At 34.5% G+C, this 18,287-nt stretch overlaps 1 protein-coding gene and 1 long non-coding RNA gene across 9 annotated transcripts in view; both read right to left on the reverse strand.

The window, feature by feature from the left end:
* Window positions 1–3: 3 nt before the first annotated feature.
* On the reverse strand, window positions 4–8,021 carry LOC129923110 (uncharacterized). The gene is made up of 2 exons (XR_008775041.1): window positions 5,780–8,021; window positions 4–493 (listed from the first exon to the last, which is right to left on the reverse strand). It is a non-coding gene; the product is annotated as an uncharacterized LOC129923110 (long non-coding RNA).
* A 4,643-nt stretch (window positions 8,022–12,664) lies between these two features.
* Window positions 12,665–18,287, reverse strand: part of LOC106073191 (filamin-A-like) — a 64,578-nt gene continuing 58,955 nt past the window's right edge. For 2 of the 8 annotated variants that reach the window (XM_056012307.1, XM_056012306.1), the window contains exons 25-27: window positions 17,724–17,876; window positions 16,977–17,144; window positions 12,665–16,117 (exon numbers count right to left, since the gene is read on the reverse strand). In XM_056012307.1, the coding sequence (XP_055868282.1) occupies window positions 15,834–16,117; window positions 16,977–17,144; window positions 17,724–17,876 (605 nt within the window). In that variant the 3' untranslated portion in view covers window positions 12,665–15,833. Of the gene's footprint in view, window positions 16,118–16,248; window positions 16,326–16,976; window positions 17,145–17,723; window positions 17,877–18,287 lie in introns of those variants that run through there. The other 6 variants (XR_008775005.1, XR_008775006.1, XR_008775002.1 and 3 more) reach the window with 6 other exon arrangements.

An 18,287-nucleotide genomic window follows, 5' to 3' on the forward strand; every position in this document is an offset into this window, starting at 1 on the left:
ATGAACTATTCAACATGTATTTATTATGATAAAAGGCCACAGTAGAAGTCTCTGTCACTAAACACGTCGTTACCCTGGAGTGTTCTATCGCTAACTGATTTTCCGGTCTCTAACCCAACATATCCCAAACGTCACTAGTCCCGTTCAATATGCGTCTACTATGGTGCGTCGCTAAATAACTAAAATAACTAACCTATATAAATAAGGTGTCTAACAGATTCCTCCCCCCCTTGAAAAAAAAAAATATGTCAATATTTTTCCACTACTGTCAAGTCTTACAAGGACATTTTCAATTTAAGGGGAAGACCACAAACATAAAATCTTGACATCTTCATCTTGACATCTTCATCTTGACAGTTCCTCATATTCAATGTTCATAACAGTTCATAACATTCCAAAATCATCTTCATTGGTACACCGTTCATCATGGAGGAAAATGTGGCATCTTATGGGCATGTCCTACACATCTCAAATGTTCTTCACTGGCAGTAATCTGATAAAATACAATATTTCAAAAAACAATTACAAACTTTATTTACACATTCAATACATTTTTTTCTTACCACCCTTTTATACGCTTTTGTCCATTTTTCTTTTATACTCACCCTTTTCCATAGAACTAACTTTCGTCAATGATATATGAAATGATTCACACAAAAAAAATATCCATACTTACTTTTAAATGCTTAACATCAAATTTACTTATCTCCCTTTTCCATAACATATAAATGGTGTCAATATATTAATATATTTTACATACTCAATATAATCATAGTTTATTTACAAAATTATTTCACTTCAATGTCATTCTAGACAATAGATCAGCTACAATATTCACAGATCCACTAATAGCTTTCACTTCAAATTTATACTCCTGTAGTGCTAAGAACCATCTATAAACACGACTGTTTTTCATGCTCTTTTGCTGTATATACTGAATAGGTTTATGATCAGTTAATAATATGAATTTCCTTCCTATTAAATAGCTCTCTAGCTTAGTAATTACCCATATTACAGCTAAGGCTTCTCTTTCAATGACACTATATTTTTTCTCTGCCTCTGACAATTTTCTGCTTACATATAATATAGGATGTAAGTTATCATAGTTCTGCATTAAACAACCACCAATAGCATTACCAGATGCATCAGTTGTGACATAAAATATTTTGTCTTTATCAGGTAGTCTTAATATTAGTTCATGACTAAAAACATCTTTAATTCTGTCAATAGCTTTCACACATTCCTCATTACAAACTACTTTTTGAGGTTTTCCTTTTTTAAGTAAGTCATTTAGTGGATTCACTATTTCTGCTAAGTTTTTTATAAACTTTCTGTAATAATTTACTATTCCCAATATACTTTTAATTTGTCTTTTTGTTGTAGGTATTTCAATATTAAGTACTTTCTTTATGTTATCTTCAATAGGGCTAATCATGTTGTTATTTATTTTATGTCCTAAGAAAATTATTTCCTCCAATCCTATTTCTACTTTTTCTGCTTGAATTGTAAGTCCACTTTCTTTTATTATTTTGAACACTTCTTTTACATCTACCAAATGTTCCTCCCAACTATTATTAAAAATACATATGTCATCTAAATAGCAAATAACATTTTCTTTGTTTCCAATTATCATGTTCATCATTCTATTAAATGTGGCAGGTGCATTTACTAATCCAAAACTCATATAATTCCATTGAAAAATACCATATGGTGTTACAAATGCTGTGTAAGGTTTTGCATTTTCTGTTAAAGGTATTTGCCAATAACCTTTAGTTAAATCTAATTTAGTAAAAAATTTTGCTCCATTTAATTTATGTAAAATATCCTCTATATTTGGCATTGGATATGGGTCAAATTCTGTGATGTTGTTAAGTTTCCTATAATCAATACATAACCTTATATCTCCATTCTTCTTTTTGGCTATCACAATTGGTGAAGCATAAGGAGATGTTGATGGCTCAATTATACCTGATTCTAGTAAATTGTCTATTTCTTTCTTTACTTTGTCTTGTAAATGTAGCGGTATTCTATATGGCTTAAGCTTGATAGGTTTTGGGTCTGTTACTTTAATGTCATGTTTAATAATATTTGTTTTTCCTGGTATGCTGGAAAAAATTTCTTTGTATTCCTGTATTATTTTAGTTATATCTTTTGACTTTTCCTTAGTTAAATTATTAAGATTAATCTTTTGCCAAGTTTGATTCTCTTTTGTTTCTATTACAGGTATTTCCTTAATATCATTTTCATTATGATTTTCATTTGTTATTATCATCAAGCATTCTTCTCTTTCTGAAAATTTATTTTCTATTTCCTCCTGAATGTTTTGTATCAACTCATCTTCTCTATCATGATATAGTTTCAAATTATTTATGTGATATGTTTTAACTTTCCCATTTATTTCAATTTGATAATTGACATCACTAATTTGTTTTATCACCTTAAATGGACCTTTCCATTGTTTACCAATTTTATTTTTCAGGTCATTTATTAATATTAATACGTTGTTTCCTACTTCTAGTGTTTTCAATTGTCTTTTCTTATTTAGATTCTCATGAGCACTTTGTTTATATTTCTTATTGTTGTTATATGCTTGAGTCCATATTTCTTTCAATTCTGTTGTAATTGTTGTTTCACTGTCATTATTTAATTTATTCTCATTGCCTATTAGATTTTCTTTAAAAACATCTAATTCATCTCTGGGTTTTCTTCCATGTATTATTTCATATGGTGAAAATTGTGTTGCTTCATGGATGTTGTTTCTATGAGCAAATAGTACATAGTTAATGTAATGATCCCACTTGTTCTGATTATTCTGAATTATTTTTGTTAGTGATCTTTTTAATGAACCACTCTCTGGGTGGTAAACCGAAGAGTATATGTGTTGTATATTGTATTGTTTAGTCCATTTCTTAAATTGTTCTGACTTAAACTGAGATCCCTGATCACTCAATATAATTTTAGGTATACCATGTCTTGTAATTACTTTTTGAGTTATGGCATTAATGATATTCTCTGCACTTGTATTTGATAATGGGATTGCCTCTGGATATCTACTAAACATGTCTATTACTGTTAGAATGTATTTGTTATTATTTTCAGTTTGGATTAAAGGACCTATTAAATCAATAGATACTTTCTGAAATGGTGCTGTAGGTTCATCCATTTCTTGAATAGGTGCTTTATTCACTAGGCTTTTGTTAGATCTCTTTTGACATATGTCACATGAGTTTATGTATTTGTTGATTGTTGCTTTCATTTTGGGCCAAAATACTTGTTTTGACAAGTTCCTATAACATTTCTTTACTCCCCTATGTGCTGCTAAATTATTATCATGTGTCATGATTAAAACATCTTTCCAATATTTCTGTGGTAAGACAAGTTGTTTTATTTTCTTGTTATCATTACTTGTTTGTCTAAACAATATTTTATTCTCTATACAAAATTTCTCCATTGGATTATTATTGTTTTTATCTGATATTCTTGAATAAATTTTCCCAATAATATTGTCATTCATTTGTTCTAATGCAAATGTGGGTGTTGTTTCTTTTTCACTTTGAGATATTTGTGTTTCCAGACTATTTTGTGTTTCATTTTCTATCTCACTTTCCTTAACATCTGTATTTTCTATTTGTATTACATTACTGGTTTCTTTTTCTTCATCCTTACTTATTACATTTATTGTATTTTCCTGTTTCTCATCTTGTTTATCCATTGATCTTGTTATTACCATACTTGTTATATTTTGTGTTTCTATGTTTCCATGATTTTGTCTTATGTTTTTGTATTTGTTTTGCCAGTCTTCTAATTCTTTTCTTGAACATTCTTTAACTCCTTTTATGTTTCCTACTAACATATCATATCTCATTTCTGGTATTGCAATGCCATCACAATAACCAGTGAAAAATGGAGTTTCAATGTACACCCTTATAGCTTTAAATTCCCTTACAGTGCCATCTGCTAATTCTACTTTCTTAGTAAACCCTTTATACCAATGAGGTTTGACAAATTTAGTTTTTACTGCCAAAGTGTTACAACCTGAATCCCTGATTAATTCCACCGGAATTCTATCTACAAACCCTGGGTACACTGCAAAATTGTTCCTATTTCCTTCCATGAAATATACCCTATCTGTACCTTTACTTTTGTATTCCCTACTGTAACTCCTATTTCTATAATTTCCCCTGTCATTCCTATCTCTACTCCTATATCTATTGTTATTTTGTTCATTGTATCTATTTCTACTTCCAGACCTACTATTCCCTCTTCTACAGTTAGCTGCTATATGACCTTTTCCTTGACATTTAAAACAGGTTATTTCACTATATTTTCTATTTCCACTATTTGATCTGTTTCTATTTCTACTTCTATCAACATTTTCTTTGGTGTATCCTATTAAATCTACTTTGCTCTTATCCCTATCAGAAAATGGTTTATTTGGATAGGCATTTTTGTATACTCTCATTATTTCTGTTATTTCATCTATAGTTTTTGGGTTTCTTTCTTTAATAAAAGATTGTAACTGAGGATCACATTTATTTACAAAGTTGTCCACTAAAATAAAATTTTTTAATCCCTCATAAGAGTTATTCACTTTTTCTAATTTTACCCACTTATTGAAAAAATCCTTTTCCATATTAATGGTAGTTTGGGGTTCTATTCCTAATGATGGTATATTGTCAAAGTATTTCTTTCTAAAAGTTGTAGCATTATGACCATAGGCATTCAATAACTCTCTTTTTAAAACCTGATAGCTATCATCAATATGATGGTCATGATTTTGGCATATTGTTAGAGCTTGACCATGAACAAAGTCTATCAGTATTTCAGACCACTCTTCTTCAGGCATATTAAATGTAGACATTTTTGCCTCATATCTTTTCAGAAAATCACCAATGTCATCCTTCTGTTCATCAAAACTTTGTATCTTTCTCTTTAGCCATGTCTGCGAATTAGGGTTGTCTCTTTGAGTGGTATAATTATTTGAGTTATTTGTGTTATTTCCTTGTTCAGTTTGGGCTCTGGCTTGTGCTGCATCCAATCTCATCTTCTCCATTTTAGCTTCATGTTCTCGGTCCTCTTTTTGCTTCTCATATTCTTCCTTTCTGATCCTATCTTGTCTCTCTATCTCTTGTCTTTGACGTTCTTCTTGTCTTTCTATCTCTTGTCTTTGACGTTCCGTTTCTTCCTTCACCACTTGCTGTACATAAGCTGCTAAGTCCTTTCCTTTTAACTCCATGGCCTTTCCATCCTGCATAGCTGTTTCCTTAACCTCCTTAAGGTCCACATATGATGATGTAGCCATTGTGTTTTATATTTTATATATATTTTTACTTAGCCTATATTAGTTATGGCTATACTTTAAACTTATTTTATATTTAAGTTTTTCCACACTTTTATACAAATTTTTAAATGTTATGTCTCTATCTATAGATTTATTAAATGTATAAATCTAGTCTGAGTTATTATGGTTATATTCAAATCTGTATATTGGATCTAGTATCACACAAATTTAAATCCAGTATATTATAGTATGTATAATATTACCATTTAGATCTAGTTATCAAGAGCACTATGACTTTTAGATCTAGTATGAATAACTATGATCAATTTTAAAATCTGGTATGACTGAAGTCACAGTGAAGTGTTTAGAGTAAATTCAAAGACTGTCTAGAGTCTAGATCTAGAGTAGATTATGGTTCTATTTAACCATATAAAACAGATACGTTCATAAAATGTCAAATATATCTTCAACAAGATATATATATTTAGAATGTACTACCTTCATTCATCTTCAACTTAATAATATTTCAAAGTAGAGTCTAGATAATTAAATTGTACCAAAGAGATGTACAAAATTTGCAGATCTATATTTAGCCAGACGACAGTGTTTGACTACATAGCCAGTTTCGGCATTATTCTCATGGCAAAATCATAATTGATTTTAACCGCTCAAACTAAAATTATTTTAGTCTGATTCACAGTAAAAGAATCCTACCCGCACTTTCTATCATTAAGTGAAAAAAATTACAGATCTAATTAAATTAATAAAAATAAATAATTTAAAATAATATAAACAAATGAAATAATTAAAATGAGACTATCACTATGGGTTGGGATGTGACAATATGGCACACAATGATAACGTCACGAAGTAACCAGGCAACAACGGATATGACGTTTACACAAACAAAACAAATTACAACCCTAAACGTATAATATAGCTTTTCATCTAAATTACGTCTTCTACCCCGACGGGTTTTAAGGCGCACCACCTGATTTTACTCAGGCTAACGTACCAAATTTAGACAAAATCTATTTCTAAGGGCAATCTAAACATATACTAATAAGAAAAATGGCACTTAGCTTTTGATAAGAAAGATCCCTTTGTTCGGACTCCCGAATATGCTAGATCACAACAAATTCCACTGCCTCTCTTCCAGTTCTGACTCTGTTCTCCGGTGCTACCAGTATCCCACGTAATGCCACAGATGTCCTGATATGCCACAGCAAAATGTTCTAGTTTCTTCGACGACTGTTGATGACTGTATGTGTAGTTCCGACGACCTTGTGTACACAGTTACTGACGAATAAGTTAACGGTTCTTCTGGCGATGACTTGACTTGTGTAGACGACTACTGACAAATAACAGTCTCTTGACGGCAACTTGATCTGGACGACTGACGAATAACGAATTTCTTGACGATGACTTGATCTGGGCTGACGAATAACGGCTTTCTTGACGATGACTTGATCTGGGCTGACGAATAACGACTTTCTCGACGATGACTTGATCTGGGCTGACGAATAACGGTTCTCTAAAATAGTTCACTGCTTCTGCTGCTACTCTGGTAGTACGACGAAGTTTGCTGTTGTACTCTGCTTCACTAGACCAAACTGTCCAATGTAGACTAGGTGAAACCAAGGTCACCTCCGACGACGTTCCGTTAGACGATTAACGGTTTTCAACGAAATTAAGTGGATGTAGCTGTTTCCACAACTTCACTGCTAACAAGTCTAGATATGGTCTAGACCGACGAATACTAGATATATCAATGTTCAGTACTGATAAAGATTACTTCACTAACCTTCCAAAGGTTAAACACAGTGACCGTTATAAACGTGGCAAGCAACCGGTTCAATGAGCAAACTGCTCCACAAGAATCTCTCCAAGGGTAAGACGACAGAGCGATTTCGATTTAGTTAGCTACCAAACTTGTAGTACTCACAATATTTCTGACAGCGGGCAAACTGTCCTTCTCGAAACTGACGAGGTAAAACTTGATACTCGACGTGGCTCCTACGACGAAGAAAAAATATGTCCAACAGGTTCACTAACGATCTCTCACCCGTTATGAATGAACGGTTTCTCTGGTTGTAGGTCGGTTCAGCATATGAAGATCAGGCGTTGCGATGATTACGGTCCTGACGAAGGTCACCCTGAGTTAACGGCTCGTTGAACGTGCGATCAAACAGACGACGACTGTATGTAGATCTAGAACAAAGTCACCCTGCGATACTGCTGTGTTCAGCCGTACTCCGATGAAATCTTATATCTTCGAGTGCACGACCCTCACCTGAGTAAACGTTCTGCTTCGAGGTCCGGTACGATGTTCGGCTTCGAGGTTCGGCTTCGAGGTTCGGGGTCGCCACTGTGATGTTGCTAGTTCAGGCTGTCTTGAAGTCAACCAATTACTCTGCAATCGTTTGGGTGTAATTGTCCGGGTGTATTACGTGTAGTTGCACAACAATACAAACAAGAACTGGCACATCGATTTTAACTAGTGAAGAGATGTAGTCGACTCTGATGAACTATTCAACATGTATTTATTATGATAAAAGGCCACAGTAGAAGTCTCTGTCACTAAACACGTCGTTACCCTGGAGTGTTCTATCGCTAACTGATTTTCCGGTCTCTAACCCAACATATCCCAAACGTCACTAGTCCCGTTCAATATGCGTCTACTATGGTGCGTCGCTAAATAACTAAAATAACTAACCTATATAAATAAGGTGTCTAACAATATACATATATAATAATAATCATTATTGTTTGATGCATGGTATATTAACAGAATTTTTTACAAACCAAACTAGAACATAAAACTATAATGTTATTAAACATTGGTTAGTTCAAGATTAGAATTTGTATTCTCTGTGTTTGGGATCCTTCAACTCAAGAAAACAAAAAAGAAACTGGAACAGACGCAAAATAAAGCCATGAGATTAATAACGAATATTTACATTTGATTACAGTAACATCTTATATAAAATCACTAAATTTAGAGACCCTTTAGGATAGAACAGGGATTCTCAACCTGTGGGTCTCGACCCCCTTGGGGGTCGATTGATGATTTGCCAGCGGTCGCCTAAGACAATCCAAAATATGGGTTGTTATTGACTACTCATCTATTGCTGTATGTGTGTGTGCGGGGAGGGGGGTCGCGGCAGAGTGGGGGGTTGTAAAAAAAAGGGGTCGCCGAGCATAAAAGGTTGAGAACCGCTGGGATAGAAGAATAAAAAATAAAATAACAATAATACATATAGCAATGAACCATAATCTACAAATGCAAAAGTAAAACCTAATAAAATACTCAGTAAGACACAAAGATAAAGGCACATTTCTTATTCTATATGTTAGGACAAATTTGTAGTAATGCTCCTTCTTTCCTAGTGCTATTAGAGCATGGAACGTGCTGCCTGAGTATGCCAAGATAACAGGGGCGTAACTAGGGATTTGAAGGCCCGGGGGGATTGACCTCTTTGGGGGCCCCTTGCATTTTGACATTCGACATATGACATGAGATAATGTACGCAAAAATAAATAAGCCCCAAATCAAATTGGTTCAGTATATCAGTAAACTTAACAAAAAGTAATCATCAAGACTCTTTTAATAAATAATACCGTTGTTTATTAGTTAAATAATGCACAAGTGACAAATCTAAATTGATATCGCTTCACGTCGTGCATTATGTGCAGCAAAGACATCTATAACATCAACTACATCGATACTTTCTAGTGTTTGTAACTTCACTGACATTAAAACCATGATAAGCCTTTCTTGCGTCATTGTGCTCCTGAGATAGCTTTTGATGAACTTGAGCTTTGAGAATGATTTCTCACATGACGTAATGGAAGTGGCCTGAGTTAGCGATATTCGGAGGAGGTTGCAAAGTTTGAGCACACGTAATTCCCATATGAAGCCTGTTTCCTCAATATGTCTATTGGTGATTGTATTACTGTTTGTTGATGAAAAGTGCTCGTGCATCAATGACATCATTGAAAAAGCGATATTCCATTTATTTCATCATACAAACAGGAAAAGTAGCACAGTTTGTCACAAGCGTGTCTTCATCTAACAGGTGTCTTGGTTCAAGAAGAAACCCAAAGGTATCCATTTTCTTTCCAGCCTTTGGAATCTGCCCTTCATCTCCATATGAAATCTGTCTAGCACTTCTGTCTCAACACGTTTGAATTGCAGTTCTATTGACAGTCCTACATTTGAACTCAACTTCCCATCAAGTCTTTTCTTTCTTCTGGTTGTTTTGATTACAGGGAATCCATAGTATTCACTACCTTCTTTTGCTTTTTCGATGGATTGGGTTTTTGTCAGTTTCTCATCATTTTGCAGAAAGCATGAAAGGAAACTAATTTCTTTAGCAGCTTCCCGAATATGCAGTCCAGACTTTTGTAGTTTCTTCCGAACTATATTAATTGGGCGCAGGAGCTTTGACCAGAATTCAAAATAGGCAAAAAATTCTTAATTTTCCACTGCATGAAGAAGATTCTGTGCTAATATTATATGGTATTACGTCATTGTTGGTTGTTTATGTTTTGTGCGAAAGCAAAAGGATTCAGAGCATACAAAAGTGGGAAAGATGCATATCTCGTTATGCTCGAGTATAGAAATACTCCGATAAGCGGACTGCCGTATTCACCATCACAACTGCTGACGAGTAGAAGACTCAGGGAATCGTTTCAACTGATTCCAAACTATTGAAAACATCGGTAGCTGAAAATGCAGAGACATTACTCAACGAACGACAGATGAAAAGCAAAGTGAAATACAATGCAAAAACAAGACTACCTAAGGATTATTCTGTCGGATAGTTCGTCTAGGTCAAACATGGCAGAAAGCAGTTGTCATAAAAAAACATTCAGCACCCAGATCTTACATCATAAAGACAAACGATGGTAAAACATACAGTAGAAATCAGCGCTTTTTGAATAAGAGTTTCGATGAAGACATCTCTGGGTACTATGATACCGATGAAGACAATGAACTGCAAACTGTTGGAACAAACGAAACAGACAGTTATAGACCAACGTCTAGAGAACTTGTTGTGCCAGTCAAGACAACCAGAAATGGACGAATTGTTTAAGTTCCTAGTAGACAGGGCCGGCCTTAGGCCACTGCAGCCTATGCGGTCGCAGTGGGCGCCGCGCTTTCATAGGCCCCGCGCTAATTCCAAGTGTACATTATTAAATTAAACCATTATAACGTATATAAAATAACAGGGTTTTCGCGACCTACTGATTTTCCAGGGCCTCCAGGAAATCTCATGAAAAGGCAAAATATACGATAAAGTCTTGAACTTTTTTTTAAATTTATTCAGATCTCCTGAAGAATAGACGAAATTGACATTTTGGGGTGCCAATAAATAAAAAGTGGCATTGCGAGGCTGCGAGCTTTCATTTGATAACAATGTATTGCAAAGACGAAAGTAGGCCTATTTTCTAATTCAAAAAAGATAATTTTGACATTATGCTTATCCCTACCCAGACTAGGCCCCGCGAGATCCTTTTCGCAAAGGGGCCCCGCAAATGCTAGGGCCGGCCTTGCTAGTAGATATCACACTTAAGAACTTTAAAAGGAAGGGTATGATAATAACTTTAAAAGGAAGGATGTGTTAATATTATATGATATTACGTCATTATTTTTTGTTTATGTTTTGTGCGAAAGCAAAAGGATTAGATGTAAATAAAAAGAGAGTTTCAATTGGATTGAGGAAAGATGAATAAAGGGGTAATAACTCGAGTGTGAAGTTTAATTCTGAAATTATAGACGCCAAACCCGAATAATGGACAATTTTAGCATTATTAAGAATAACTTTTAGATCTGTTATATTCGATTCTATAAATTTTGCTTCAAGGTTAATTAGTGTAGCCATATAATTCTCGCCATTTAGATCTATTATTAGTAAAAGTAACAAGATACTGGAATTCGCTGTATTTCATGCAGTTTTATTCGTGACAACAAAGTTTAAAATGTAAGACTAATTTTAAAAAATAATTTGATCTCTCTGGGAAAAAATATTTTAAAAATGTCAACGAAGTCCACGAAGTCAACGTACCGATATACCTTGATCTAGGTTTAGTCTTTGTGATAAATTTAATCCATAAATGTTAAAAAAAAGACACCCGTTGACACTATTTGTCAATCAAATATATTAATTTATGTATTTACAAATAAATTTCGGACATTTGGGGGCCGGGGGGATTTTAAAATTCTCCCCCCCCCCTTAGTTACGCCACTGCAAGATAACCAACGACTTGGCAGAATTCAAGTCACTGACTACCATGCATGACTAGGACAACATCCATCTTCAAGTTATAAGCTATAAGTTATGTTACCCATTATTTGGAAGAGGTGGAATTACTAAGTTTTGGTTCAAGAAGAGGAGACTACTCCCACATCATTTTCACAACTGTTTCTGTCACAAAGTTCTAACATGTTGTCGAAGACAGGGGGGGGGGGTATTGTTTCTTTGAATTCCTCCTATCAGCTTGTACTCTCTTCATATCCTGACGGATCTATGAACACGTTGAGAAAAAATGGAAGCGGGACGGCTATTTCAAAAAACCAGTTTGTCCTAGACATGTGACAAAATCTGTGAATATCTTTGAAACACAAATAGGCTACTACTTCAGTGGCTACACAGACAAAACTCTGGTTTGACCGTTATAATTATTCAGACTTATTTTTAATCGTTTTAAACCTAAATTTGGATTACATCTTTTGATCATTGACATTGTTCCGAATGAAGTCTAAGAAATCAAGATAGCAAATGAGTTCTAGATTAATGATTGGGCAAAGCTCACTGGGAAGACTCGTTGCAATTAGGAAGAATGACAAGAAAATAAATAGAATTAGAAATGACAGACCAACATCAGCTTCAGAAAGTAGGCATTGATTTTTGTTTACATGTTAACTCAACTAGCTGGAAGATTAAACGCACACTCTAGAGATGGTGGCTACTATTGTTGCAAGACACTCTACATGTGTGTATTTCAAAAGTCTAGTTTCCCAATCTGACCAAGCCATGTATTGCATAGATGATGTCAAGCTGTTCTGTTTCTGTGACCAAAGTGGATAAAATCCTGAGAAACCTCTTCCAAATTAATAGTAAAACTAGTGTTTGCCTAAAAAGTTCCAGGAGTCTTTTTCCCCTTTGCCTTATTTTTTTCTGTTGGCTTTTGACTATGATCTTCACGACCTTTCTGTCCATTGCTTGTCTATTAACTTCTTTCATGGGGCTCCATGAGAAGTCATTTTACGACTTCAGACCAGACGACCGAGTCATATCCCCAACAATAAAACCACTTTTACAATTCTCACCACATGTAAATTTAAAAAATACTGAACATTTAAAACACAACAAAACCTTCCATTAAATGTTTTATTACAATTCTAATAAATATATTTGCATACATCAGTTATTACATATAATTTGTTTTCCACAATAAATACAATGGACCTCATTCACCAATCGTAAATAAACACATTTAGCCACATCATAATATTGATAAAACAATGAAAAACAATGAAAGATATGTATCACGTGACAGCCTTTAAGGATTACATAATTTGTATAGAAGATATATAGAATCACATGGCTAAATGTTGTTTGGTTACGATTGGTGAATGAGGTCCATTCAAACCAAACATAACATTTTCTAGGTAAATATGATACAATCAGCAGTTGTGGAAAAAAAATTGATACAAAAAGAAAGATAACAGTAAATCAATTAGCAAGACATTTCACTTGATTCCCAGTTACATACAAATGTATAAATATATTCCTTCATTCAGAAATGTCTACTATTGCACAGAAGTGAGAAACTATAAAGTCAAGAGTATAAGATTTAGCTCTCTGACAGGTTCAATATTTGTAGAGCATTCAAAACACCAAAGTAAGTAGATCTAAATAACTTGAGTGTAGGTAAAACCTGAGTAAGTAGAGCTATATAACCAGAGAAAGTAGAGCTATATAACCAGAGTAAGTAGAGCTATATAACCAGAGTAAGTAGAGCTATATAACCTGAGTAAGTGGAGCTATATAACCAGAGTAAGTGGAGCTATATAACCAGAGTAAGTAGAGCTATATAACCAGAGTAAGTAGAGCTATATAACCAGAGTAAGTGGAGAGGAGGATCCTAGCAATGGAATTGAGATGCTACAGAAGGATCCTGGGCATCACTTTCCAAGACCGCATCACAAAACAAGAGATTAGAGACGGGGGTTACTGCAGCGATCAGACCTGCTAACTATTGTAAAGAAACGCAAGCTTAAAATATATGGCCATATTACAAGATCCACGGGGCTCGCAAAGACCTTCCTTCAGGGATCAGTACCAGGAAAAAGAAGAAGAGGCAGACAGAGAAAGCGATGGGAGGACAACATAAAAGAATGGACGGACCTACCATTGATAGAGGTTTTAAACAGGGCTAAAGACAGGGAGGAATGGAGAAAGACGGATGACATATCTTGCTTGGCACCCCAACGGTCCAACAGACTAAGGGATAGGTTAAGGCAAAGAGTAGATCTATATCACCAAAGCCTAGATACCCAAGACACTACCTGTTTGAATCTTGAGCAATAAGACAACAGCAATCTTGATACAGATTTTGAAATATAAAAATAATTTTATGCTAAATTTTGCCTTGTGTTATAAGACTACGCAATACATGTAGACAAAAAAGCCTAGAGACCTTACTATCCAGACACATAATTTGAATAATGGAACACATATTAACGATAATTAACATACTAAAAATAAATGGTGGACCATATGGCATTAATAGGTATAAATAGGTTTCAAAATTGTAAGTGCCATAGACCCCCATTAATTGACAGCAATCTCTGCTGATTACATGAGAACCACTAAATAGTAACAAGTGATTGATCTGCTTGTTTTGTAGGACAGATAGGATGGCAGTGGCAGGTTTCTATCTTATAAAATACATCTAAGTCAATGTAATCATGTATTTTAATCAATGACTTAAAAATTCTGCCAAGTCACTGGTTTTCCAGGCAACCCATTCCATGCTCTAATAGCACTAGGGATGACTTGATGATCATGCAGCCAGCCAAACTCTGGAACTAATGTCGGCATAAAAAAAGAGAATATTTTAAGGTCTTGGCTGCAAACATACTTACTTAATTTTTATTATAATAACCTAGTCTAAAAAAAACACAGACATTACTTTTTATACAGAACAGGTTATCCTTTTGCACCTTACAAACTGCTACAACTACACAAAAAATATAAACTGATGCATTATCAAACTGATACAATGTTTTGTATATCCGTAATGCAGAAATATTTATTGGAGTCACACTGAATAAGGCACATTATATGTTGATATACTGGTATGACAAATCTACACATTTAATAATAAAATCTATGATAAAACAGAAATATTGTATTTTTACACCTAGAATATGTTTCCATACAACAATCATTCCATTCAACCTTGACTGGCATTAAATTTTTAGCTAACAAGTTGAGTAACAGATATTGTTGATAGAACTATATCAGTGGTAAACAGCTCAGTTAATGAGTCACTTTGTCACAATATAGGTCACAATTTCAACATTAAAACAGTTATGGCATATTTGCATTTTGCAGTCTGTAATGTTAAGATTTAAATATTACATTTTAAGCTCAGATAAGTTTGGTGTTTGCAATTGACAACTTTTAGCTTTTTTTTTTTTTTTTCTTTGTTTAAAGGCTTAATAGAAATCTAATAGAAACATTTAAGTCTAAAACTCATAGATTAATAATAACACACTAATTCAACCTTACATTACAATTATAATCAAACTGTATAGAATTTAGCCCTTGTTATGTAAAGGGAGAGTGATCCTTAAAGGATTACAGGCAGGACATGGCCTAAATTGTGCAGATGTGCCTAAACTCAAAAACTCATAATCAAACATAGATTTAGGCTTCCGACAAACACAAAAATGTTTATAAAATGTTCATGGTGACTGCCGACTCTAAAAACATTCCTGTTTCAATTCCGCAGGCAATGTGAAATGTATAATGACATGTATAATGAATAGATGATTTCATGCTGACATAATGTGTAGACTACTTCACTAAATTACCATGAAATTCCTGTACCAAACAGTACACAACAGAGCATGGAGAGAAGGGGGCAGTGAGGAGAAAGAAAACAATTCTGCAGGACATTGATTTTAAAAGATTTACTGCTTTTGAACATGATGTGAGCTTTCTCAAGTATTGATACATTAAAAATCATCATTAAAATAATCCAAGCTATGCATGTCATACCGTTCAAACACTTAATTAATGAATTAAACTATTATAATTACAAGATATACTTAATGTTTTTGTACATTCGTCCAGATCTTAACATTTCTATTTTATAGGTTATTTGTTGTTATCAATTGTGAATCTTTTGTACAAACGCAGCAAATGACTTGCTATATCTGAGTTTGTTACAACTGACTTTGTTATAATTGAATTTATGCTTGAACTCTATTACTTCCTTGAAACATCTATAACTCTAGCACACAATGTCATGGTCAATATAACAATTCATTCAGTTGGCTGCCCCTGTTGCTGCCTCTGTTGCTTCTCCTGATATTGTCAACATCCAACGTGTTCAAAAGATTGTTGTCCACTTCAGCAGCCATGATGTTCAGCTCCACTGCATTCTCGGCCAGGAGAACCCGGAACGGACTTCCATTCACATGCAAACCTGACCACTTGACATCCACGTGGTAGATGCCAGGCTCCACTGGGTCGTAGATATATTGATAGATCTTGTCCTTCTTGCTGGGCTGCACCATCATGACTTTAAATGCTCCTACAAAGACAAAGATTACCAAAGATGTTATTTATCATGACTTTAAATGCTCCTGCAAAGACAAAGATTACCAAAGATGTTATTTATCATGACTTTAAATGCTCCTGCAAAGACAAAGATTACCAAAGATGTTATTCATCATGACTTTAAATGCTCCTGCAAAGACAAAGATTACCAAAGATGTTATTTATCATGACTTTAAATGCTCCTGCAAAGACAAAGATTACCAAAGATGTTATTTTATGTTGAGTTTCTGCTGAAATTTTTGCTTGAGAAAGCAGCTTAGGCAAGTCATCTTTAAAGAGCTAAGCTGAAAGTTTGAGCTTAATTGAGAAAAAAGGGCTTAAATTTATTTCAATAGTTTCCGTTTTTATGCAGCAATTTTTTTAAAAATTATTGTTTGGTGAAATACAAAATGGATGGCTGCTTTGTCATACAGCGCACACGCTGGAGCGTCATTTGGTTATCTTGAGATTAATGAGGAATGCAGTATTTCCCATGCCTACACAGCCCCAGCTGTGACCTACATATTTTGCCACATCTAGCGCAGGCATAACCATGTCAACCGGTGGTCGATTTTGATTTTCTTTTCCCTGTCTACGTCTGTCCTCAGCAATGGATTTATTTTACATTTTCAAATATACACAGCCCTTTATTAGTAATCCTTACATTCCAAAATTAGCTTGTCATTTTTAAACATGCACTTCTTCAAACTTCTCTAGATTCTCCGGATAAATATTTGATATAAATATCAATGCACACACAGCATTTATTTATGCTGCCATTTCTAAGAACCCAAAAGAAAGCAGAATGTTTCATTCTAAGATGTGAGAACAAAATAGAGAGACTAACTTCTTACCTTTAGGTCCATTGATCCTTACGGTCAACTCCCCAGCACCAGCTCCTGTTGTCTCCACCCAGAAGGTGCCTCTGAACTCTGGGAGGATGCCACTTTGAATGCCAGGACCCCAGACTTTAACCTGACCTTTTACTTGACTCTCTTTGATATCAATAGCATAAGGACTTCCTGAAAATAAAAAAAGAACTTGTATAAATAACGAATCTTAACTTATTATATTTTTTTATATGAAATAAACTGTTTATTGAATGCATCTGAAAATGGAGGATAGAATTTATATTTCTCATTTACTCTTCCATGAAACCTGAGATTTAGCCACTTCCAAATGCATTAGTGATTTACAAGTGTAAATTCAGTAACCATAGTATCATCCTTATTAAGCCTCTAGCATCCTCTAAGTGCCCTATTTTCTGAGATTCAACATCCTTGCAGTGCCCAATTAACTAAGAATCTAGCATGCTTTGAGTGCCCTATAATCTGAAACTCTAGCATCTTTAAGTGCCCTATGATCTGAGATTCAACATCCTTGTAGTGCACAATTATCTAAGAATCTAACATGCTTTGAGTGCCCTATGATCTGAAACTAGCATGTTTAAGTGCCCTATAATCTGAAACTCTTGCATCTTTAAGTGCCCTATAATCTGAAACTAACATCCTTTAAGTGCCCTATGATCTGTTACACTCTACGTACCCAAGCCTTACAAAGTCATTAAATCAAAGTAAGGACCAGAAAACTTTGCGCATTACCCATGATGTGTTTGCCGTCATAGCGAATGTCAACAATATGGCGGCCAGCCATCTGTGGTGTTACTTTCAGGGATTTGGTGCCATCGAAGTTGTCATTGAGTTGCACAGGAACCGATCTTTTCAAAGGATCCAGGCAGGTCACAGTCAGTTTACCTAAAGATAAAGAGAGTATAATGACACAGAGAGTACTGAGAAAAGCTGGGTTTTACAGCAGGCACAAATATACCTTTACATAAAGTGGGGTACTTGCAAAGTCATTTGAAATATTAGAAAGTAAACAGATCATCCTAGTTTCTTCATTAAAATAAAATGGGGGTCTGGTTCTGATATTTAATTGCCCATGAAAGTAGAGGGAATTGGTTACAATAAAACAGGCTAGACTTGCTATCACATAACTGTTACCATGGGAATGCCCCACGATTATGAACAATAAAACAGGCTAGACTTGGTATCGCATAACTGTTACCATGGGAACACCCCACTATTTTCACGTCTTATCTCTACAAGATTTTCATTCCAGACTGATTTCCCCTTCACGCTATTTTCTAAACTTGAATTCTTGAA

The sequence above is a fragment of the Biomphalaria glabrata genome, chromosome 15 (genome assembly GCF_947242115.1).
Source record: "Biomphalaria glabrata chromosome 15, xgBioGlab47.1, whole genome shotgun sequence".
NCBI lineage: Eukaryota > Metazoa > Mollusca > Gastropoda > Planorbidae > Biomphalaria > Biomphalaria glabrata.